General features: G+C 44.6%; 2 protein-coding genes across 2 annotated transcripts in view; one reads left to right on the top strand and one right to left on the bottom strand.

Annotated features, from left to right (window-relative positions):
* Nucleotides 1–1,444: 1,444 nt before the first annotated feature.
* CRNKL1 (crooked neck pre-mRNA splicing factor 1) lies at nt 1,445–14,912 on the bottom strand. Its single transcript, XM_058801980.1, has 14 exons — nt 14,865–14,912; nt 14,528–14,680; nt 13,892–13,983; nt 13,635–13,793; nt 13,157–13,323; nt 12,164–12,342; nt 11,373–11,543; nt 9,927–10,118; nt 8,752–8,811; nt 7,880–7,960; nt 6,274–6,513; nt 5,027–5,128; nt 2,646–2,894; nt 1,445–1,680 (listed from the first exon to the last, which is right to left on the bottom strand). Exons 1-14 carry the CDS (start codon nt 14,910–14,912, stop codon nt 1,513–1,515), a joined length of 2,061 nt encoding a protein of 686 aa, XP_058657963.1. The 3' UTR covers nt 1,445–1,512.
* Nucleotides 14,913–16,848: 1,936 nt separating this feature from the next.
* CFAP61 (cilia and flagella associated protein 61) overlaps nt 16,849–23,752 on the top strand; it is an 86,222-nt gene continuing 79,318 nt past the window's right edge. The window contains exons 1-5 of the mRNA XM_058802222.1: nt 16,849–17,018; nt 17,668–17,818; nt 19,808–19,884; nt 20,272–20,339; nt 21,369–21,510. Coding sequence (XP_058658205.1) covers nt 16,876–17,018; nt 17,668–17,818; nt 19,808–19,884; nt 20,272–20,339; nt 21,369–21,510 — 581 coding nt within the window. The 5' untranslated portion in view covers nt 16,849–16,875. The remainder of the gene's footprint in view (nt 17,019–17,667; nt 17,819–19,807; nt 19,885–20,271; nt 20,340–21,368; nt 21,511–23,752) is intronic.

The following is a 23,752-nucleotide window of genomic DNA, read 5'->3' as shown; positions in this document are numbered from 1 at the left end:
GCCTCACACACTCCAAGGGAAAGGAGGGCAGAAATCTGCGTCCATTATCACTCCTGAGGTCACGCTTCAACCATGGGACCACTCACTGCCCAGAAGTCACAGGAGCAGATATGTTTTGCTTCACTTGTTGTGGAATTAAAACGTCCTGTTTGCCCTTTTCAAGATGGGCTTGAAACAATGAGAGGGCAGAGGGAGAGAAATGGGGTGGGAACACGGCTGTGGGAGGAGAAAAATCCATCAAACCCCCAAGTCCCACTATTCCAAAGGGGGAATGGTTTCACTCCTGGAAGTGCTGCATTCAGGGTGTCAGTCCAGACCACTCCTCACAGGAGTTTCAGGGTTTGAAAAGGCAAAAAATTCCAAATCCTGTTCTTACAAACAACCACCCCACGATAATCAACCTGGCTCGAAAATCCGAAAGTTTGGTTTTTCAACTCAGATTAACAATGGCTCTTCCCCTGGCAGACCCTGTGCCTTGCAGCCCTACTGCTTTCTGGAGAGCTGCTAAAAGCTCTCTGTGCTGACACAGGCAAGGTGCTCACCTGAGCCCCTGCTGACAACCTCACTATTGCCCTTATCAAGAGAGATAACACCAGCAACTGGCAGAGTATGCAGCAAAGCTGGCAAAAAAAGAGGCAAGGTTCCACCTTCAAAAAAGGAAGGAATTCCTGGAAAATGCAGTGCAAAAACAAAGAAACAAACAAACCTCTCCCCACAAACACAAAATAAAAGCCACCCAAAAAAACCTCACCAAAATATACACAAGAAAACAATCTTAGCGCTGCTGAAAACTCCGTAACAAATTCAATTAAATGAAATTAATTAATAGGAAGTAGGGCAGAGGAAACATCAAAATGAACTGTGAAAAGCAGTGGGGCACAGAGCAGCAGGAGGGATTGAAAGAGGGAAAATAGAAATGGGATTTACAATGTAATGGGGTGTGGGTCAGCAGAAACACTCAGGGATGGGAGGGAAGGGGAGGGGAAGCATGTGTTATTAGAGGCGCAGGAGGGGCAGAAAAATCTGCTCTGGCCACAGCTGGACAGGTCAGAGTGATTTGATGCCCAGCCCAGAGCAGTGACACAGCTCTGCTGGGGTCTGCCAGCACATGGAGGTAAGTGTTCACACACAGACTGAATTTAACAGAATTACTGGAGAATTCATCAGGGATGATGGCTGGAGACCTCCCTCACTCAAGGTCTGCTGCCCTGGCACAGTGACGTCCTTGAGCAGGGCTGGGATAGGCTGTGGGAGCCTTGGACAGGTCCTTGTGCTCAAAGTGAAGTCGCTGCCCAGTTCTCCCAGTTCTCCTGTCACTGGTGCCAGCTGCAGAGCCCTTTAACTGATGGACACCTGCAGGAATGTTAAAGGGAATCCACCCCAAGATGCTGCTTGTCTTCCACACAAAATCCACCTCAAGTCAGTAATAGTAAAACTCTCCAAATACATTTATTTATCACCAATGAAAATACTGTACAATGGCCCAAGAAAGGGGTGGGAAAAGGCAAGGAACTAAGTCTGGCTTTCATCAATGTCCTTGTCAGGGTCCATGGCTGCAGCTTCGCTCTCCTGCTGCTGTTTCTTCCAGAGCTTTGCCATAGCCAGGAGTTTGAGGTTGGGCTGATTGGCAGTGTCTTCTGGGAAAATGTAATCATAATATTCCTCCCATCCAGCATCAGACTAGAGAGAAAAATACCACAGAGTGAGGTTAATTTGCATGTTAATGTTGGCTATTAGGAGGTGCTTCTAACAAGAAAGAGAAATTAGAGTGTCAATGTAGGACATGAAAAAACCTGTTCTCAAGGTGAAAATAGGGGAGTTTAATTTCTGACTCTAACATTTACAGATTTCCAAAAGTGACAGTGGATTGGAGGGTGACAGTGCCACCTCTCCAATAACACTGGACAAACCAACAGTCCCATCACTTTTCTCCTCTTCTATAAAAGAATGCAAAATGAGAGGAATAGTGGATTTGTCTTCACAAACAAGCTGTAGGTCTGCTGGTAGATAAAACTAGCATTGGGAAATAAAAGAAAAAATGGGAAGGATTCCACTGATTGATGAATGGAAAAAGATATTTGCTTTCACAAATAAACTTCAGGTTTGCTGATAAACGAAATTAGACATTGAGAGATGAAAGAAACAATGGGGAAGAAAAACCCCTGAATTCCATAAGAATTAAAAATTAAAAGGGAGGGTTATACATTAATGGGAAATCCTTGGGATCAGGTGTATCAGGGAGTCTGTACCTCTCAAGTACCTCAGCCAATGGGGAAAGAGAGAAGGGAAATGTGGCCGGGAAATTGGGATAAAAAGGGAGGTTGCATCCTCCAAAAATTTGAGAGATCCCAGGGGAATGCCCCATGGCCTCTCCCTTTATGTGAATAAAGCCAGAAATGACTCCTCTGTCCCGTTTTTGGACATAAATCTCTGATGTTTGTGGATTAATTTTCCTAACAACAACAAGTTCTTTACAGAAAGTGTGTGAGAAAGTTTGTTACAAGAATATAAACATCAGAAGGCTTAGAAAATCTTAAAAAATCAGGGTGACATTACAGAAATAACAGAAAATTAAAGCCCATGTTTGCACATGTGCACAAACCCACCCAGAGCACACAGCCACTACTGCCATCACTTTTCCTTACCCCATCTTCGGCCTGCAGCTTCCTCCTCTTCTTTATTTTCTCAGGCATCAGTTTATCGATCCTCTCCTTGGTGGCATCGGTGCCAAACTCCTCCTCGAAGCTCCTCCAGGCCTCGAGCAGCATGACCCTCTCCTCCTTCTCCTCGCAGCTGCGCATGGCCTTGTTGGCCTCCTCGTAGACCTGCCGGCAGCGCTGCAGCCGCTCGCCCTGCGCCGCCGACAGCTCAAACTGCGCCAGGCTGATCCACACCTGCGGGCACAGCACAGGAACACAGCTCAGACTGTGCCAGGCTGATCCACACCTGCGGGCACAGCACAGAAACACAGCTCAGACTGTGCCAGGCTGATCCACACCTGCGGGCACAGCACACACACAGCTCAGACTGCGCCAGGCTGATCCACACCTGCGGGCACAGCACAGGAACACAGCTCAGACTGTGCCAGGCTGATCCACACCTGCGGGCACAGCACACACACACACAGCTCAGACTGTGCCAGGCTGATCCACACCTGCGGGCACAGCACAGGAACACAGCTCAGACTGTGCCAGGCTGATCCACACCTGCGGGCACAGCACACACACACAGCTCAGACTGTGCCAGGCTGATCCACACCTGCGGGCACAGCACACACACACACAGCTCAGACTGTGCCAGGCTGATCCACACCAGCGGGCACAGCACAGGAACACAGCTCAGACTGTGCCAGGCTGATCCACACCTGCGGGCACAGCACACACACACAGCTCAGACTGTGCCAGGCTGATCCACACCTGCGGGCACAGCACACACACACAGAGCTCAGACTGTGCCAGGCTGATCCACACCTGCGGGCACAGCACAGGAACACAGCTCAGACTGTGCCAGGCTGATCCACACCTGCGGGCACAGCACAGAAACACAGACCTCAGACTGTGCCAGGCTGATCCACACCTGCGGGCACAGCACACACACACAGAGCTCAGACTGTGCCAGGCTGATCCACACCTGCGGGCACAGCACAGAAACACAGAGCTCAGACTGTGCCAGGCTGATCCACACCTGCGGGCACAGCACAGGAACACAGCTCAGACTGTGCCAGGCTGATCCACACCTGCGGGCACAGCACACACACACAGCTCAGACTGTGCCAGGCTGATCCACACCTGCGGGCACAGCACACACACAGCTCAGACTGTGCCAGGCTGATCCACAGCTGTGGGCACAGCACACACACACAGCTCCAGCCCTCCTCTGAGCCACCACACACAGGGCACAGGCAACAAACAACTAAGCAGCAAAGGAAAATAATAAAAAAAGCAAAGATCAATGCCAGCAGGTGCCCAGAAAATTGGTTTTTTTCACACAAGATTCGCCCCACTTCAGCAGGACTCTGTGACCGTGTTCACAGGGGCCCGAGGATGAGGGAAGAGATGAGGATCTGAGTCCATGTTTCAGAAGGCTTGATTCACTACTTTATGATATATATTATATTAAAACTATACTAAAAGAATAAAAGAAAGTATTTAATCAGAATGCCAGCTAAGAATAGAAAAAGAAGGAATGATAACAAAGGCTTGTGTCTCGGACAGAGAGTCCAAGCCAGCTCCCTATGACTGGCCATTAATTAGAAACAACCACACAAGACCAATCACAGATGCCCCTGTTGCATTCCACAGCAGCAGATAACCATGGTTTACATTTTGTTCCTGAGGCCTCTCAGCTTCTCAGGAGGAAAAATCCAAAGGAAAGGATTTTTCATAAAAGATGTCTGCGACAGGACACAGCATCCATGTAAGGCATGTGTGTGGATGCCATGGGACAGAGAGAGAGAAACAGCAAGAGTTTCTCACAGGGAGAGAGTTCTCACTTGAGAGAACTTTTAGGGAGTTGTAACGATGTTATAACTTAAGATCGTTAAGTATAAATCTGCAGGTAGTGTTTTTCTGCTTGGTCTTTCTGTTCTCCTCAAGGATGGAGTATGAGGAAGGTGTTTTTGTTTGTTAGGCTATCAAATAAAATCTATCATATCACACTATAAAACCACATGGTTCTCTTGAATAAAGCCTTCTCTTGCTCTTTCTACAATATTGCCTCTCGCCTGTTCCTGTGTCATTCTCAGCACAAGAGTGACACATGTGGATCAATTTCTTGTGTCTGTTTCAAGCATGAGAAATCTGTGTGAATTTTGTCAACGACAGCACCAATGAACACTGGAAAAATCAGTTTTCCTTGCAATGTTTTGGCAACCAAAGCTGCTCAGCAAAGAGGGCTGCTTGGAAAAGCTTCTTTCACCTGAGATAGGCCTGTTGTATGGAATTCAGGAATTTCCCTCCCCCCTTCAGAGCCTGAACCTGGGCTGATGTGAGCCCAGGCTTTCCCTGTGCTGGGAGCCCCCACACACCTTGACATGCTGGGTGCGCTGCAGCAGCCGCCGGTAAAGGTTCCTGGTCTTCTCAAACTCCTCCTGCTCAATCTCAAAGTCAATGTAGGATTTCCACAGCACCTGCAACAGAGAAGCCTCTCATCATATCCATTCCTTAGCACAACTGGAGGGGAAAAGAGCAGATAAAGGTAAAATTTCCCTGAGAAAATGTCACCGTCACATTTCCTGAAAAATCCCTTCGCCAGGATTTCTTCTCCTGGGAGGCTGAGAAGCCTCAGACAAAAAATGAAAACAATAATTATATGATTGCTTCTCCTGTGTTTTGCTGCTTTGGAATGTGGTTTGGACATTGTTTACCAACTGGTCATTATTTCATTGGTTTCTTGGGAATTGTTTTAACTTAATGACCAACGATGTTCAGGCTGTGTCAGACTCTGGAGGGAGAGTCATGAGATTCATTATTATCTTTTAGCCTTCTCCAAGTATCCCCTCTCTATTCTTTAGTATAGCATAATATAATACAATACAATACAATATAATATAATATAATATAATATAATAGCCTTCTAAGAACAGATTCAATCATTTCTCCCAACGATGGGGAATTCTGAAAATACCACAAGAAAAGGTTCAGGAATCAGGGTGTTTGGTGGCAGGGCTGAGCAGCACCAAACCTGATGCCCATCAACCACTCACTTTCACTTCATCTTTCATCTGGTGGATTACTGACATTGAGAGGAATAGTGGATTTGTCTTTACAAACAAGCTGTGGGTCTGCTGGTAGATAAAACCAGCACTGGGAGATAAAAGAAACAATGGGAAGGATTCCACTGATTGATGAATAGAAAGATATTTGCTTTCACAAATAAACCTTAGGTTTGCTGAAAAATGAAATTAGACATTGAAAGATGAAAGAAACAATGGGGAAAGAAAAACCCCCAAATTCCTTAAGAATTAAAAATTAAATGGGAGGGTTATACATTAGAGGGAAATCTTTGGAATCAGGCGTATTGGGGATTCTGTACCTCTCAAGTACCTCAGCCAATGGGGAAAGAGAGAAGGGAAATGTGGCCGGGAAATTGGGATAAAAAGGGAGGTTGCATCCTCCAAAAATTTGAGAGATCCTAGGGGAACAAAGCCAAAAGGAACTCCTCTGTCTCCTTTTTGGACATAAACCTCTGCTGTCTGTGGATTAATTTTCCTACCAACACGTTCATCAGCCACACTGTGCAATGACTATCTTAACTCAGTCCCTCCCTGCTCACCTCAGGCATGTCCAGCCTGGGCTGGCCAATAGCCAGCTCATAGATGGCCCTGGCACGGTCAATGTCCCCAAGGATGGTCTCCAGCTCAGCAAATTTAATCCAGGACGTGCAGTTTTCTGGTGCAAACTCCAGGAATTTCTCATACAACTTTCGGCACCGGTCAAATTCGCGCAGCTGCAACTCCAGCTCAATGTAGCCTTTAAACAGTTTGTTTTTTGGGCATTTGCCTATGGATGTCCCCTGTTGTGCATTAAAGAAAAAAAAAAAAAAAAACCAAACAAAAAATCAAACTCTTAGTGATCTTGCAGGAAAATAAAACCCCCACCTGATTTTTTAAGTGTTTGAACTACAACTTGGTTTTTTGCACAGTACCAGCCTGGCAGGTAAGCAGTTCCCAAGCATCTCATAAAAGAAATTACACCAAATAAACTGTGGGCCCACACTGTTCCTCCTGGAACAGAGAATGGCTGCCCACCCCTGCCTGCTGGCTGGCAGCAATGGACAGGTGGAGAATAATGTCTTTACAAAGCACTTTTTTTCTGATGCACCTCAGTCTCTGAAGAAAACTGTCTCTCCTGAGCCAAGCTGTGAGAGGCAATTCTGCATTCTTAGTCTGGGAAACTCTTAAAACAAGAGTTAAGAATGGGCTATATCTGAGACAGGCTGTAGTGAGCTTGGCCTTAGAGTCACTTCTACAGACTAGTATTGTTAACTAAGCAATGTGGCTTCTGCTCCCTGAAGTCAATGTGAGGCAATTTGAGACAGAATTCCCTTACCACAGTTCTCCTGCACTACGTTCCTACATGTTTAGTGCCTTGGAATTTATGAAAAATGGAGGAAACCACCACTTGGGATTATCAGTTTGGTCACTGTTATGGGCCTCCAGCTCTGCAGATGCCACTGGTATTTCAGAATGTGCTCAGTTTTTCTCCATGTGCCCTCCATCACTGTTTGGGTGGAAACCCCACCAGTTTGCTCTTGAAAGTCAAACCACCCCAACTGTTACCAACACTGGCTTTCTCTCAAAATGCCTGATGCTATCCCTGAGCTTGCTAAGAATATCTGAACTGAAAGGAAAGGAAGTTTTTAATTTCAAAAGATGCCATTTCTTGCTGCCCCATCACACCATGCTAACCCCTCATGCTGACACTCAGAATGAACCTGCTCAGCAGCTCCTGAGCCTGCCTGAAATCCCAGTGATTGCTTTTGTCAGCAGCTGGGACTGGCACACAGCTTGGCAGGTCCTAATTTTCTAGAGGAAAACCTCCCATTCATCTACAACGCTTTTTAAAACACAATTGTTAGAACAAGTATCACTGCAAGCCATCAGCAGCAGCTAAGAACTTGTAAGAGCACTGAGCTGATGTGGGTGCTCTGCATTCAGAGCAGCACTTTGTGCTTCTGCCCGGGGCTAATTCATCAGAACAAGCTACATTTCTTTTTAAATCATACATGACAGTAAATGCTGGCCCCTGCAGAGTTCTTGGATGCTTTATTTTAAGTGGATTAAAGCAGCAATTTAAAAAGGACAATTTAAGATCTTTTAATGCCGTTCCTGTGTTACTATTAGTTAGAGAAGTCAATTATGGCTCTGACAAAAGCTTACCAAAGCCCTTCTGGCAAGGGGCAGGTTCTTCTGTCGAATTTCAAACTGTGCATACAGCAGCCACATTTTAGCAAATGTAAACTGGAAGAAAAAGAACAAAGTGCTATTTAGGCTGGAAAGTCAGTATATAATACTCTACACATTGCTTAAAAAAATAAGCATTCTGTCTATACAAGATATGACTGCTACTGCAGGTAATCTCATTTGATCTCAGTGTTTTCCTGCTGAAAGGTTTAGGGTTCATTATCTAAAACAGGACAATATATTGGGGTGAAAGCAAAAATGGCCAGGACAGAAGTCTTTTAAACTGCAGAAAAGTTTTTTAAGCAATCATCAATGGGTAAAACAAAAGCTATTGCTGAATCAATAATAGCTATTAATCATTAATAGCTAATCTCAGTTATTAATAGCTAATCAGCTCTTAATAACTGAGATTATTCTGACACTCAGATGACATAATAAATGACAAATATGAACAAGGATTTTCTGACAGTCCAAGGCAATGCAGTTGAAAAGGTCTGGCCACAGGGATATTTAAGTTAAAGTTCACAAGCAAAAAAAAACCCAGAAAACCCCAATCAATCAGCCTTGAAGACTGATTGCAATGGGGAAGACAGACCTGAAAGCTGCTTTGTCAAACAGCTGCCTCAGGGGTGATGACCATGGAGGCCCCACTGGAAAACCATTTTGGAAGGTGGATGTTTTGAGAAACTGGAAGGGATACTTGAAGTTTTAAGCAAAGTCTTCATGAACCCACTAGCAGCTGTTTGGAGCTGCTTACACCCCTGAATGTAGCAGAAGAAGAGAACTAAAGGATCTTATCTAGGGCATTTAACCCCAAAAGTCAAGCCAGACTGATGAAGGAGCCATACCTTCTTGTGGGGCAGCAGCTCAAGGCATGCCTGGTACACCTGTCTGGTTCTCTCTGCATCCTGCAAGAACAGGCAGCATGTAAAACACTTTGTTAATCAGCTGAGGTCATGCTGAATTTGAATCTTGCAGTGACTGCAAAACTGCAGAACAGTATCTCAGTCAAGCTGGTTAGAATCAGCAATGCTTATCTACTTACTTTGCACAATTCAAAGGTGGTAGCTTCTGAATCAACAAGACTCACCTTTTGAAAGCAAGGCTCAGTGCTGGGAAGCCAACAATAAAACAAGGAGTGTCTCGGTTGTGGGAGGAAAAATAAGTCTTTTCCTTTAACAGTCACTGAACAAGTTTTCTGTACTCAGAGCAGCTCTAATGTTCCAATACTTGCATAGCCTCTAAGATCACAAGAGCAACAATGTGGCTGCTTCACAAGCAGTTTTTATTAACTATAAAACTATTTCACAAGTTCAGGTAAAAGTCTGCCATGGGCAGTTCAGCCAGGGTCACCAGAAATCCCCACTCCTGCTTTTGTTATCAGTTGTTTCTGAATGAATTGGGATAAAACAAGTTTGTTTTTTTCCCTCTGTGATAGATGAGCAATGATTGACTCTCACAATTAATGGACAAATATCATGTATATAGGTTAAGAAAAGTTTATAGATTTATAATTATGCTGTACCCCTGGCGTGGTTATCAAGGGACAGCTGGATTGGGACATCTGGGAGGGCTGGCTTGTCACTGTGGTGACATCTGACCTCCAGTCAGGAACTGAGGAAGAGATCTCCACCACTGGACAGCGAAGAAGGGGTGGATGGACAGAACTTTGGGAAGGGTTAAAGGGTTAAAAGGGAAAAACCTCCATTTTGTGGGTGAGCACATGGCAGGGAAAATCTTTTGCTCCCAGCAGCATAACCTTTTTTTTCTATTCAGTCTTCTGTTGTATTTTTGATAAGGTTAAATGAACCTCCCTAAACTATGAAAAGTGAGTAGCTATTTCTCACACCTTCCTTATGCACAGAAGGGAAAACTGGAAGAGGAAAAATTCTCTATATTTAAATAGTAAAGCACGTTACACAAAACTAGTAACACAGACAACACTTAGCTCTCGGTTTAGCTATTAAAACACCAGCAGCTATTTCCTACAAGGAAAGGAAAACCCCAAATTGTCACTACTTGCCTTTGCCTCCAGCTCCTCATAGAGAGCATAGTTAATCCAGAGGTAGATGTACCTCTTCCAGTGGCGTTTCTCCTGGATGGGGGGCACGTTGGCGATGGCTCTCTCGTACACCTCCCGCACGGTCTCGGCGTCCGTGTCGCTCTCCACCAGCCGCAGGTAATCGAACCACGCGTCGTAGTTGTGGGGGTTGGCCTTCCACACGCAGGGGACAGGGGCAACAGCAAGCAAACTGCAGTCAGTACAATGGACAGAGCCTCATCCTTTACTTAGATAAGTAAATTCCCCTTTAAATTTCCCTTTTAAAAACGGGTCAATGGAATATTAACGAAAACTGTCACTCTTGGGGATGCTGATGGTGGAGCTTTTGGGTTATAGGTGACTTTGCTTTAAATTTTGTTTTTATGTTGCCCTTAGCACTGTCTCAATGAAGGCAATCCAAGTGTGAGAAGGGATTAGGAGTGATGAAATGCTTTTGGGTTATAATTGACTTTGCTTTAAATTTTGTTGTTATTTTGCCCTCAGCACTGTCTCAATGAAGGCGACCCAAGTGCAAGAAGAGACGAGGAGTGATGAAATGCACAGTGTGGTCTGAACAGCAGACAGGTGTGTTAAAAATAGGTTAGAAACTGTTATAAAACAGTTGGTAATTGTTGAGCATGTACTGTTAGTTTGGTTATGATAAAAGGGGTTAAAAAAAGGGTAGTTATAAGAAATACAGTACTCAACATACTGTATTACACCTAAGTAAAGTGCATCCCTCCCCAAGCAAAAAAAGCCAACCTGGACAGAACTTAATGGGCCAATCAAGCACCTAAAACCTTAATGGAAATGAAGGATACAAAAAGAAACCAATCCAAAAAATCCAAAGGGAGAAAAAACAGGATAAAAAGACCCAGGGAAGCAGTGCAGCTCCACCTGGAACCTTGGGGACATGGCTGTTGAAGCAGCCCCAGTGCGACGGGAACGCTCCTGCTCTGCCCGTGGGCCCCCATGCTTTAGGCCTTTCTTTTTATTACAACAAATAGAAGACACTTTAGTACCAGGAGTCTGTTTCCATTTTTAACAAGTGTGGCACAGGTGTTTTCTCAAAAAAAGGTTTTTATGCACAGGTAAGGTGTCCTGTAATGGCTATTCCCTAACTTAAGTAGTAACTATAAGCTAAAGTGCATTATCCTTAAAGGTACCAAGCCTTGAGTTCAGTCCAAAACCCTCACCTGGCACAATCTAGATTAGAAAGCAGAAACAAAAAAAGCAGTGAATGCAGATATCGTTCTCTGCCCCAGGGATGGAATTCTGGCTCTAAAATGAACATTCACTTGGTGGTTTTTTTTGACTGACTTTCAAGGGTAACTTGAAACTCATCAGCCTTGATATCACAAAACACTCATGGTCCCTTAAGCACCAGCTGGCTTAACAGTGAGCCTGAAGGGTACCTGTTCCACATACCTTCACCTCCTCCTCATACTGGAATCTCCTCTTGCTGACAATGATGTCCTCAATTCCCCTCCTGTCCCCAAACTTCTTCTCAAAGATGGTGTAATTCTTGAAGAGATTCTGGGCATCCTGCTTTGGAATTCTATCCAAGGCATACTTGTAGATGACTCTCACTCTTTCAAACTGAAAATATTAAATATAATTAGAAAAATATTTACGAAGCAGTTTCTGTCCTCCCTGACAGTTTTTCAATGAGCTTTTGGTAATATTTAATAGAACATAGAACTGTGGGACATCCTAAGGTAAGCAATTGTTTTAGAACAGGACTAAAACAGATTTCCCTGAAGAGTAAACTTTGAGAAGGAAAAAATAAACCTGAAAATGCCAGCCCTCATCATCTCTTATTCATTTACAGGTTTACAATATTTAAATTTAAGAGGTTGTGGTTTGGGGTTCACAGAATGTCTTTAATTTCATAACAGCCTGGGAACCTTACAGACTGTGAAAAACATCTGGACCAATCCAATTTTTTATTATGCAGGCACAAAACCTCTCAGAACCTCTCCAGTGTGAGGATACAGGTTTGAGCCAATGCTGCTGGTCTTGGGCTTGGCAGATCTCCCTTAGAGCACATTCTACCGATGTCACCAAAAGGCAACTAGAGGTGAGCAAAAAACAAAAACTGTCCCCCTAACTCAGACTGCAGTCACAAGGTGCTGGGAACTGCAAGTATTGCAGTGAAGGTTAAACGCCTTTGATACTCAAGATGAAAAACACTGGCATGACTCAAATGGAGACCTTACCTCTTTCTGGTTCTCCTCAAACTTGGCAAAGGCCACATACAAGTGCTCATCCATGTGCTCCTCCCCGAAGAACTCCACTGCCCTCTCGTACACCTTCCTGGCGTGGGCAAAGTAGCTGTGCTTCTCCTCGAAGCGCGCGTACTTGATCCAGTTCTTCACCTCGGGGTGAACCAGGACAAGTGCAGCTCTTGTTAAGGAAACAGCTCTGCCTGAGTGGCACAGCCCCAGCTGGGCTCTTCCCAGGGACATCTCCCAGCATGGCACACACGTGGGAAGAAGACACTAACAGGTATTAGCATGGAAAAGGTTTTGTGCCTTATTGTGAAGTTAAAAAGGGAGAAAGGTCAGTGTGACCGTGTTCACAGGGGTCTCAGGTTGAGGGAAGAGATGAGGATCTGACTCCATGTTTCAGAAGGCTTGATTTATTATTTAATAATATATATTACATTAAAACTATACTAAAAGAATAGAAGAAAAGATTTCATCAGAAGGCCAGCTACGAATAGAATAGCAAAGAATGAATAACAAAGGTTCTGTCTCAGACTCTCTGTCCGAGCCAGCTGATCTGTGATTGGCCATTAATTACAAACAACCAACATGGGCCAATCACAGATGCACCTGTTGCATCCCACAGCAGCAGATAATCAATGTTTACATTTTGCTCCTGAGGCCTCTCAGCTTCTCAGGAGGAAAAATCCTAAGGAAAGGATTTTTCATAAAAGATGTCTGCAACAGGTCAGGGAAAATCTGAGGAGAAACCCAAAACAAAGCAGGCTACAGAAGCTGGTTGTATGAGCAGTGCAGTTGAACAGACACTATGGTGGCAGGACCCACAGCCACTGCACTGCATCTGGAGGCTCTCCCTAAACATGCTTTTAACACCTCCTGCTGGCTCATTCCCAGCACACCACAGGGAAAAGTACAGCAACGACACGGAATACTTGGGAAGGAAATACAGAATGGACACCTTAACCCAGGCTCTGGAAAGGATATATCTCTCATAAATGCTTCGTGCTCTGTCCACCTCCTTGTATCTGAGCTCGAAGTTGATGTAGGAATGCCAGGCTTGCTCCTCTGGCTGCCACTCCATCCACCTTTCAAACACCTGGCGTGAGCCAGCGACGTTCCCCAGCATCTCCTCCATGTACGTGTACTTGTACCTGGCCAAAGCAGATGGAGGTTCTGCCATCACATGGTGAGCTCATCCACTAAGGGATTTCTGGAGTGCATCCCTGAGCTCCCCTCACCCCAGAAATGCCTGTAAGCACAGTATTCAGGCAGCATCCAGGTACACCAACATCCTTCTCTCCCAAGGCTCTCGCCACTTAAAAAGTACAAAACCTTCCCAAAACTTCAACTTTCCTCCATTTTTTCCCCAGACTAGCCTGAACACTTGGAGAAGCAGGATAATCTGCACGACCCCAGGTGGGTTTAGGGGCCAGAAGGGGATCTCAGTGCTCAGCCACAGTACCAGAACTGGTTCACCCTGGGCAGGGTGGTGATGGCCCGGTCCCAGATGTTCCTGGCGTGGTTGACCTGGCGGTTCTTCATCTCCATCTCGGCATATTTCAGCCAGAGGGTGACGTTCCTGTAGTCCACATCCAGGGCACGCTCGTAAATGGAACGGGCTCTGGAAAACAGGAGCACAGGGCAGGTAAAATGTGCCTCCCAGGCTTTGGTGTGGGTCTAAAAGAGGTTTGTAAGAGATGCCTGCAGCTGCATTGTTACCTCTGGATTTCCTTCAGGCTTTCCTCCCATTGTGCGTACTTTATCCAGTTACTGATAACAGTCCTGTTCTTTCTGATGTTATCTTCGAAAGTCTGAGGAGAAAGTTACATCTGTAAGTCAGAAATCCTTCTGCAGACCCCATTCACATAAAAAAATGGCTTATGGGGTATTATAATATATATAAAATGCTTCCTTTGTTTAGGCACTTTCAAAGCAAAACGCCAAGCAAAACCGTGGCTAAATGTGCAAAAGTAAAGCAATTATTTCAAAATAAGATCTATAACTCAGCATTACTGTAATGTTATTTACTTTATTTGTTTGTGTTTTTATAATGGCTGGCCAAATACTTGGTAACGAATAAAACACCTATTAATTGTGTAAGTAATTACTGTTTCAGTGTTCTGAACATAGACATGGGGGAGGTATAGCTTGCTACCAGATTTTGTCGAGCAACACATCTGTAAATTGCAGGTTCTGCTAAAGAATAGCATGAAAAAGGTGTTTTAAAGAATTAGTATCCACCTGGAAAGTCCACAAGGAATAGGGACTACATCTTGTTTAAGCTAAAAACAGTGGAATTGTAGTGCCTTATGCGAATATCGAGATTAAACTAGTTTGTTTATTTTTTTACTGTACCTTCCTCTTCCGGAGTTTATAGTCATTTAACTCTTCAACATCTGTGATCTTCTGCTGCGGAGGCGGTGGGAGAAGCTCGAGTTCCCTCTCCTTCGCCTCTCTCAGAAGCTGCTCCGCTGTGATCTGAACTTCGGCGGGTGCTTTATTTTTCACCTGCAAGGCAAATACAAGGCGGGGGCTCAGCTCACGTTTCCCAACGCAGCACCGAGACCATCAACTTCCTCCGGCGCCTCGCTACGGGCCGGAGTCCGCCGGGACGGGAAGGCTCGGTGCGAGTGGGGATTAAGGAAGGGGGATCGAGGGGGATCGAGGGGTTCGGGGGGTCCCCGCCGCGCACCTTGGCCACTTTGGGGATGCGCTGCTTCCCGGCCGCCGTGGACGCCATCTTGCCGCCGCTGTGCGCGCAGGCCCCGCCCCGGCACCCCTGACCTCACGCAGCTCCGCCCGTGCGTCGTTGCCGCGGTAACGGCGACGCGTCCCCGGGCGGTAGCGGCGGCAGCGGCAGGACCGTCCGTTCCGTCCGTGGGACCGCCTGTTCGGCCTGTCTCGTCCGTGGACTCGTCTGTTCCATCTGTCCGGGCTTTCCTGTCCTTGGGACGCTCTGTGGCCGCTTCGCTCCGCGCCGGGCACAGGGCAGGTGAGTTGCCGGCGCTCTGCGGGGCGCCCCCTGGCGGCTCGGCGGTGTGGGTCTGTGCGCGTGCGGGGGCGTGGCCCGCCTGCCTGAGGGGGCCGCTCGCGCCCGGGGGTCCGTGAGGCCGCCTCGGGTGTCCATGGACAGCCCCCGGTGTCCAATCCCGGTGTCCATGGGCAGCGCGGGTATCCAGCCCCGGTATCCAGCCCCCGGTGTCCTGCCCTCCGTGTCCAGGCCCCGCCCAACCCCGCGGTACCGCCCCCGGCCTGGCCCCGCCCCGCCCCAAGCCGCGGGGGTGCCCCTTAAGAGCCGCCCGTCCGCAGCCTTCTATAGCTCTTCAAAGCCCTCCTGAGGTATGTGTGCGGTCTCTGCTATAAACACCAAAAAAACCCCTTGTAGAATCTTATTTGTGCTTCAAGAATGTTTGTGTGAGGAGGTGGGAGGGAACCCTCTACTCCTGCTCCGTGGGACAAGGGCAGGAGCCGCTGTAGGAACAGCGCATTTCCTTACGAGAACGGTATATTTTTACTGTGAAAATGCTGGTTTTGCTGTCTGCGGGAGCGTTCAGGGGAGCCAGTGGAGATGCGGGTCTATTTTTGGGGTTTTGCGTTAAGTTAAACGATTGACTGTGATAATGCAGCAAGCGGCTTTCCTCAGTTAAAGTTATCTTAGTGCGCTAAGCTCAGCCGATGAATGGCCATTTAAAGTCCGTGCTAGTTTTCATTTGTTAAATTGACGCGTTTTTGCAGGGGATGTGTCGCTTCCGGTTAATTTCAGGACTGGCGCTGGAATGTCCTGTTTGTCTGTGAAAGATGTAGGAGTGCATGTAATTCTATTTGTGTTTAAAAGGTGCGAAAATATGCATTTATTTTGGTTTTTCGTTTTATTTGGGAATTGGGATGCCATATAACTGAACATCACATTTGTATTTGGAGTCACTGTTAGCTGTTGCGTTTGGCAGAGCGCTGAGATTTCTCCGCTGGTCTACGTGTGTTGGTTTAGGTTTTGGGATTTTTTTGCTATTTTTTTCTAGTTAGTGCTGCTATATTTTGCACACACATTTAAGAAATTGCGGGAGGCCGTTGTTTGGTCGCTTTATTTCACATGTCTGATTGTTGGCTGCAGTACTGAGCAGAGACACACAGCTGAAGGGTGCTAAAGTTACTGGATGGGACAACCAATCAGTCAATGCAGAACCACAAAAAAACCCTCTTTTTTTAAAACCTTTTTTCTTTTTTTTTTTTTTTCCTGTGTCAGAAAGTAGAACTTTGAATTCCTTCAGGAATTTAAGCCCTGCTGTTGACCTCAAAAGAAATTCGAGGAGTGGTTTTGCACAAAATGCAATTAACTCACCTGAAGCTGCTGTTTAATCAGGAGGTTGTGTCCCTGACTCTTTGCAGCTGAGCCTCCCACTGAAGGCCTTTGAGCTTGAAGTTCTTGGTGATGAGCTGGTTTGCATGCAAATGAATCAATAGAAAGCAGCTGTAGCCTATTAAAACAATTAGGATCCAGCCCATAGGAGTGATTGCCTGCTGCATTTCAGGTGTGCCCCGGACAGGCAGTGTGTCTGTGGGAAGGTATGCAGGAACCAGGCACCAAATCCATAGGAGCTGCCCCAATTTAGAGTTGTTATGAAAACCCCTCTGAAGTGGCTGTGTTGGGCAGGGGATGGCTGGAGCCAGCAGTGTTTTCCTTGGTTTTCAGGGCAGCCGGTGGGATGGCCACGGTGACCTCCTCAAGTGGAAATTCAGAAGTGGTCACAGTCAGAAGAACGGAGTCAAGGGATGTCCCAGCCATTATCAGCCTCTTCAGCTCTGTCACAGAAGATGTGTTTGGAAGGATGGATGTCACTTATCTCTTGTAAGTAATGGTGTTTTGGGTTGTCACCTTTTGGGAAATTGCACTTAAAATGGCAGAAAACATTCTGAGCCTTGACATGGTGTGACATAATGACTTTATATGCCGTTTCTAAAAGTGGAAAGAAAATCTACTTTTATATCTGTCACGTGCATGACTGCAAACCTGGGTCTCTGCCATGGTGGACAAGGTTTAATTCTATACTAGCTTCCTTTTGTAAAAGCTCAGAAGAAATGCTGTTGGAAAAAAAAAACAATCAGCAGACAGGCTGTGTGACAGATAGGTGCTGGTGGGTCACTTATATTTTTCCCCCTTAATAGCAAACATCCCAGGTAACAGCTGTTTGGGGAAAAATAGATCTGTGAAGAAACATACAAATGGAAGCGAATGTTTAAGTCTTGCATCTAAAATTTACTAATATGATTGAGGATTTGAAAACTCACCTGAATTTTTATAGTGCTAGAATACAAATAAGTAGAACTGAAGCAACAATTCCAAGTTAGTATGTGGTTGATGAAGTTTTATTGAGGCCTCATCCTGGGGACCCTCTTGGACATGGCTAATTTTGCTGTTCCAGCAGGCTGAATTCACAGTTAGTCACTTTTCTATGCGAAATTTCTTCAACTTGTGCAAAATTAAATTGTTTTAATAGAGAACTATCAAATGTTGCTTTGACACTCTGCAATGAGAAGAATGAGGTTATGGCACATACTGCCTTTCTGGACTATCCAAATTGGAACATCACTGATCAGGCTGAATGGGAACCATTCCTGCATGAAAACTACCCCAACAATAAGTGCACTGTAAGTAAATTGTGTGATTTTAGTTGAGTTTTAATTTAAGGCTCAGGTATGGCAAATACATGTGGGTGTCTGCAGTCTGTTTCCAGTAGATTTGAGGCATTCTGGGTACAGAAGGTGATGAAGTCCTTGTCAAACCCTGGTGCTGACAAGGGGAAACTTTGTTCTGCAGTGAGCTTGGTCAGTGCTGGTGGGGACACTGCTGCTTGTGACTTTCTGGTAGGATCTACAGACGAGAAACAGGCCTTTACAAGTTTAGCACTCAAATGCTCCCCCTTCACCAAGTCCAGCTGGGAACTCGATCGTGGGACTGTTGAGAAAATACAGAAAATGTTAAATCCCAAGCACTCTAAGGTGTGCAGCACATGCCATAACAAGGTGTTGGCAGTGCTGCAGTTATCTCTGGGCATTCTCAACATCACTTACCCAGAGTCATCTGTGATAAGCAATAGCTTGGAGGTAAACTGACAAAAACAGTGTTTGAAAATGTGTACTCTTAAAGGAAACACCACCAGTACAACCAAAGTGAGTGTGCAAAGAGGTCCTGTGGTTTCCTTGTCATGGACTTTGTCCCTTGAGTGGCACTTGTGGGCAGCCACTTCATTCAGGGTTCAGCTGCTGGGGGGGGTCTGCTGTGCTGTGGTGTCCCTCAGACTGTCTGGTGGCTCTGCAGATCTGCTGTAGGGGCCTACAGAGAAAAGACAAGAAAAATTAATTACTGCTCAGAACCAGTAGTGAAAAATACCTTGAAACAGACAGGCAGCATTCAATTTCCCTAGAATGGAGTTTATTTGCTAAAGGAGGTGTAGAAGATTCAGTGTTTTATGCTTCTGCATTGGCAGAAGCTCTGAACATTTTCTGGGGTATAACTTGATGAGATGTTGTTGGTAAACTGTAGGTTACATCCGTGCAGGTGTACTTTTCAAAACTGAGGTAATCTCAACATAGGAATTCTGTGAAGTGTAGTTGACCTGTCTTTCCTAGACTACAGAAATTGTTTTGGGGTCTGAAGTGGGAGTTGACTTGTGCAGAAAGGAATAGGTGAAGATGCTTTACTGGATTGTCTGGTTACCAGTGCTATTCAGAAACAGTTACAGTCCATGTCTGGTTTACTTGGTGTCCTCTCAGACCTCAACAGTAATATATATTTTTATTTCTTCCCTTTGCTTCTAAAAAACAAACTGCCTAATGCTTAGGGATGTCTTTAGATGTTAGTTACAATAGCTTGTTGTCCTCATGCTGGTCCATGTACTGCAGCCTCTGTTGAAATCATTGTTGCTCTTAAATTGCTGAAGTTTGTTGGTGCCTCTAGCTCTGGTATTTTAATGGAACATTATAGTATTCAGAACATCTCAGGTTTTCCATTTAAAGTATTTTTATCTACAGGCATACCTTCACTGACCCAGCACTTGTAATTAATATGCTAGAGAGCAGCTGATTTAATAGCCCTTGCCATTCCAGCACAGGGTTTTTCCATGTTTACTGGAGGTGCACAAGATAAAGGTGTCTGTTAGTCTGCCCTGTTTCTGCCTGGTATTTGTGTGTCTAATGATGTCATCTTAACATATCTAATTTTTCTTACTACCTTTAAAGGAAAACCTTTAAATTATGAGGATTATGAGAAGCAGGTGAGCTTTTGGTTTGAGTTTTTTTGAACTTTAAAAGAATGTCAGACACATGTTGAATGTTTAATGTGGTTGAATGTTGTCAGTTAAGAATTAATACTGTTCAATATGAAATGTACAGTGTACATTCTAGTAAACAATAGTAAACTGAGTAGAAAGAAATAATGTTGCAGAAGCACAAAATTATATAAAGCACTTTAATCACATAACTTGATCCACACATGCTGTGAAGTCACTTATGGGTATTTTGCTGCTCCTTGAGTGCAGATCATGTATGTTGGACATGCCTATGTGTACTAATGCTTGGGCTCATGGAATAAGCATGAGTTTCTACATGGTGTGTAGACTTTCACTTCTTGTTTTGCAGCCTTTGAACACGCTCTTTGTGCATCTCTTTGTGGCAAAGGAAGGTTATGCAGCTGGATGTTCCCAAGAAATTGTCAGGTGAGTTCCTTGTGTAACCTTGTCCTCTCCTGCTGCCAAATCATCTATCAAGCCAAGCAGTCTCATTCAGATGCCCCATCAGAGATCTGCCAACAGAGGTCTGATATCTTAAATATTTCACCACTGGGAAACTGCCGTAAAAAAGAGGATGTTTGAAATCTAAAGATTGGGAAATTTGAAAGAAGTAAGGTAGGAAAAGCCAGTCAAAGTTACCCAGATAAATTTCACATTATATTGTCAGAAATGTTTAAATTGTTGAGCCACGTGGGACTTATGAAGGAAGGTTAGAGACACTGGAGAGAAAAGAAAAAGTATATATTGAAAAAGCTAGTTGCTGCCTGTTCATTGAGTGTAATAATGAAAGACTGAATATGTTTATTTGTCCAGGAAAGCTTTCATCTTACTACCAGATCTGCAGTTTATACTTCTCTTTATACCAGCTGAGAAGAGGCTAGGTAAGAGCTTAAAACTGTTTTATTCTTGAAGTGAGAGCTATTGCCTACCTAATTAATGCACACTGAGAACTTGTTGTGGTGTTCTTTTTTTAATACTAAGAAGAGTTATCAGTTTCTAGACATGTGAAAACCATCATCTAAAAGTATCTTCTTGTGAAGATCCCATGTGTAAGAGGTTCCATGCTCACTCTAGCAGCCATTCAGCATTCTGTCCATTCCATGCAATCTTTAAATTTGCCAGAAACAGGACATCAGGAAGGAATAAAGAGCTCAAAAATCAATACCTGCAAGTTTTGTGGAGATTTCTGTTTGAATAGAGCCAAGAGACTTGAAATTGGGCACTTTCTCTTACTTAGCCATGCCAGTGCAGATTGGAAGAGAACGCTTTGGTGAGACTCAGAGGGGCTGCTGGAGACATAGAAGGAAACTCAGATTATTTCCTCTAGAACAGAAGTACAAAGGTAGGGAATACACATGTTAAGCAGAGAGTAGCACCAGATGTGGAATTTTGGAGTTTTGGTCCTGAATTCTGACTGATAAACCAAGCATGCACTTGATTGAGCTGAAAAGGAAGATAGAACTTTTCTGATATGGTGGCTTCCAGAGATATTGGTTCCAAGTCACACTAAAAGACTGTAGTGGTGTGTCAACTACAGAAAACAGGGCTTGAATTAAGGGTTTTGTCAAATCCACCCTGTCAACCAACATCAGCTTTCCTTCAGCATTGTGAGTCCTGACAGAGACTCTCCACAGGCATAGAGAATTTGCTGTATTACTCTTAGTGGGATTGTTTCCTACCAATTTCTGATTGCTTTGAAGCTTATTCAGGTTTGGAATGCTGGGTTAATTAGTTGACTTTGGTGATGATTCTCACACATTTATGCTGCTGTCATTTCAGCCTCATTGCCTAACTTAAAAGACTTGGGGCATTTTACGATCTGTGGTTTAAGTTTCACATTCCATTTTCCTCAGACATTTTTGTTGCTAATTAAAAGCTTGCATAATGAAGTTTCTCTGTTGCCCCGACAGGTTTTAGCCATTCAGAGCTGGACCTGGGGGATGTCTTTGAAAGAATTGTACCTGCTCCACTCTCACATGTAGAGAGACGTTTCACCTTGCTGGCATGCCCGAGGCATCGTTGGCACCCACAGCTGTATGTGCGCCAAGCAAGGTAACACAGCTCCCTGATCCTGCTTCCCTGAGCACATCTGGCTGGGGGAAACTGAAGCATTTTCCTTCTTTGGTTTGCAGCATCAGTAGCTGAGCTTGGCTGCTCTAAAACAATGCTCTCGAGCATTGTTTTAACCAAGGAATGTGTGCTTATGGTGATTGGATAGCACTACTGTCAGTATGCTTTTGCTTTGTGTGATTGGTAAAAAAACTTTTAAAGAAAGTCGTGACATTCTTTGTCTGCTGCCTGAGATGTGAGCTGACAGCATCCTCCCATTGTCATAACCATGTAACGATACTGATGGTGGAAAATAAAACAGCTCAAGGCATGTTCCCAGCAGTCCCATCCCATTTATGATTTGTACTTAGCCCCCAGCTGGTGACAGTTTTCTGTGATAACCAAACTAGGTAGTTCTAGGATTATGCTGGTTTTATTCTATTTCATCACAAGATGTATTTTTTTGAATGCTAGTTAGCTATGTAGGAAGACTATTTTTTGTTAGTGATCTGCTGGCAGATCTGTTTGTTCTGTGATCTGCTGGCAGAACTAGACTGCTGTTGCCACTCTTGGTTTTTCCTGCCATGTGCCTTCTGCCTGTGCCAGTGTTGTGTCCAGGACATGAGAAATGCCAGCTTTCTGACCCAAGGGCCTGGAGCTTTTCCTGTTGTTGCTGTGGAGATGCTTCCTTGTGGTGTGGTTGAAATAGAACATGTATCCATCAAATTTTGAGTTACTTGTTGTCCTCTTCACTGTGGGAAAACCGCTGGTAGGGTAATGGTTTATGCAGCAGTAGTTTGATTTAACTGATTTATTCTGGAGTTTTTACCGGTAGTAAATGTAAGTGTTGCTTTGTGGCTAGGTAGCAGAGTGGTGATTAAATTAGCGTTTCTGATGCCTGCAGTAGAGACTGAAGTTTAGGGAGAAGGGTGTTCCTTAGAGACTCAGCACATGGTATGGATTTGGGGGGAGTCTGTACTGACCAGTGCCCTGCAAATGGTGATGCCACGTTGAATGTGTCTGATTGGAAAAGCCCCACACCATTTATTTATGGGCTGGTTCATGCTGCCAGCTTGGGCTGCATTCTGACAGGAGCCTGTCTCTGAGAGGTGTTTTATTGCATGTATTAAATTTTACCACATGGGTCTGAAGCAAATCTGCAGCTTGCGTTCCTCCTGTTGCTCAATTTTTGAGCATTTTAAGAAGAAGGCCTGAGGACTGACCTTTGCCACTTCACATCCTCCTGCTGTAGCTCTGGATACTTCAATATGTTAAAAATCTCTCTCATACTAACTAGATGTACAATTGTTAGTATTTTTGAGTGTTTCTTTTTTTCTTTTGAGTTGTGGATCACCTGTAAGTGAATAGACTTTTATATAGAGAAGGCATCAGTAGGTGAGTTAATGCCTGAAGATTAAAAATCTTTCCATATGTCTTGGTTCTGATTATCACGTTTGTCCTTTTTTTTTTTTTCAGTTTAAGCTAATTTTTTTTTGTGGTCACTGGATATTGTCAATTGAAATATTCTTTTGCATGACTGGAAGTGTCACTTAAGAATAGCAATATTCCTGATAAGAGCTGCCATCTTGTCTGGGATTTTGGTAGTTTGTTATAAAAAGTAAAAATTGCTTTAGCTTTGGTATTAATAGAAAATTAACTGGGAAACCAGTTTGCCTCTGAAATTACACAGTGGTGGTACAAAATTCATACTTCAGCATTGCCCATCAGTGGATAACAGGTAAGGCTAATTTCTGTTTGCAGAAGGAGCTCTGCCTTTCCCTTCTCTCTGCATTCACCCTGTGCTTCACTGGCATCCATAGTAACAGTCAGTGGGAGCCCTTAGAGACTCCTCTGTGGATGTTGTCTGCAGCCACCTGCCTAGCAACATGTTCTGGGGCAGTGAGAGGAGATTAGCCTAATCTCTGTCCCTCTTCCCCTGCTTACAGAGGGTGAAAAGCAGCTGTAAACTGATACTTCGTTTAACCATCGATTTCGAACTTGCTCTCTATCTGGCCTCTATAATGTGAAAATGTGTCAGAATGCAGCCCACTAAACTTTGATGTTTAAGGTTCTTGCTGGTGTCTTGTCTAGATCCTGCCATTTTTGGGTTTATGCCCTGTAGGCAAGAGTCAAATCTTCAGCTCTGTGTTTGCACTCACAGTAGAGGGATTTAGTGGCATTTTTATATTGGAAAGCTTACTGAGGTTTGGAGGGTTTCTTTACTTTGTTAAATATTGTGGTAGTG

Source organism: Ammospiza caudacuta, chromosome 3 (genome assembly GCF_027887145.1).
Source record: "Ammospiza caudacuta isolate bAmmCau1 chromosome 3, bAmmCau1.pri, whole genome shotgun sequence".
Taxonomy (NCBI): domain Eukaryota; kingdom Metazoa; phylum Chordata; class Aves; order Passeriformes; family Passerellidae; genus Ammospiza; species Ammospiza caudacuta.
The sequence above is the reverse complement of the archived record's forward strand: the minus strand, read 5'-3'. Positions and strand labels throughout refer to the sequence as shown.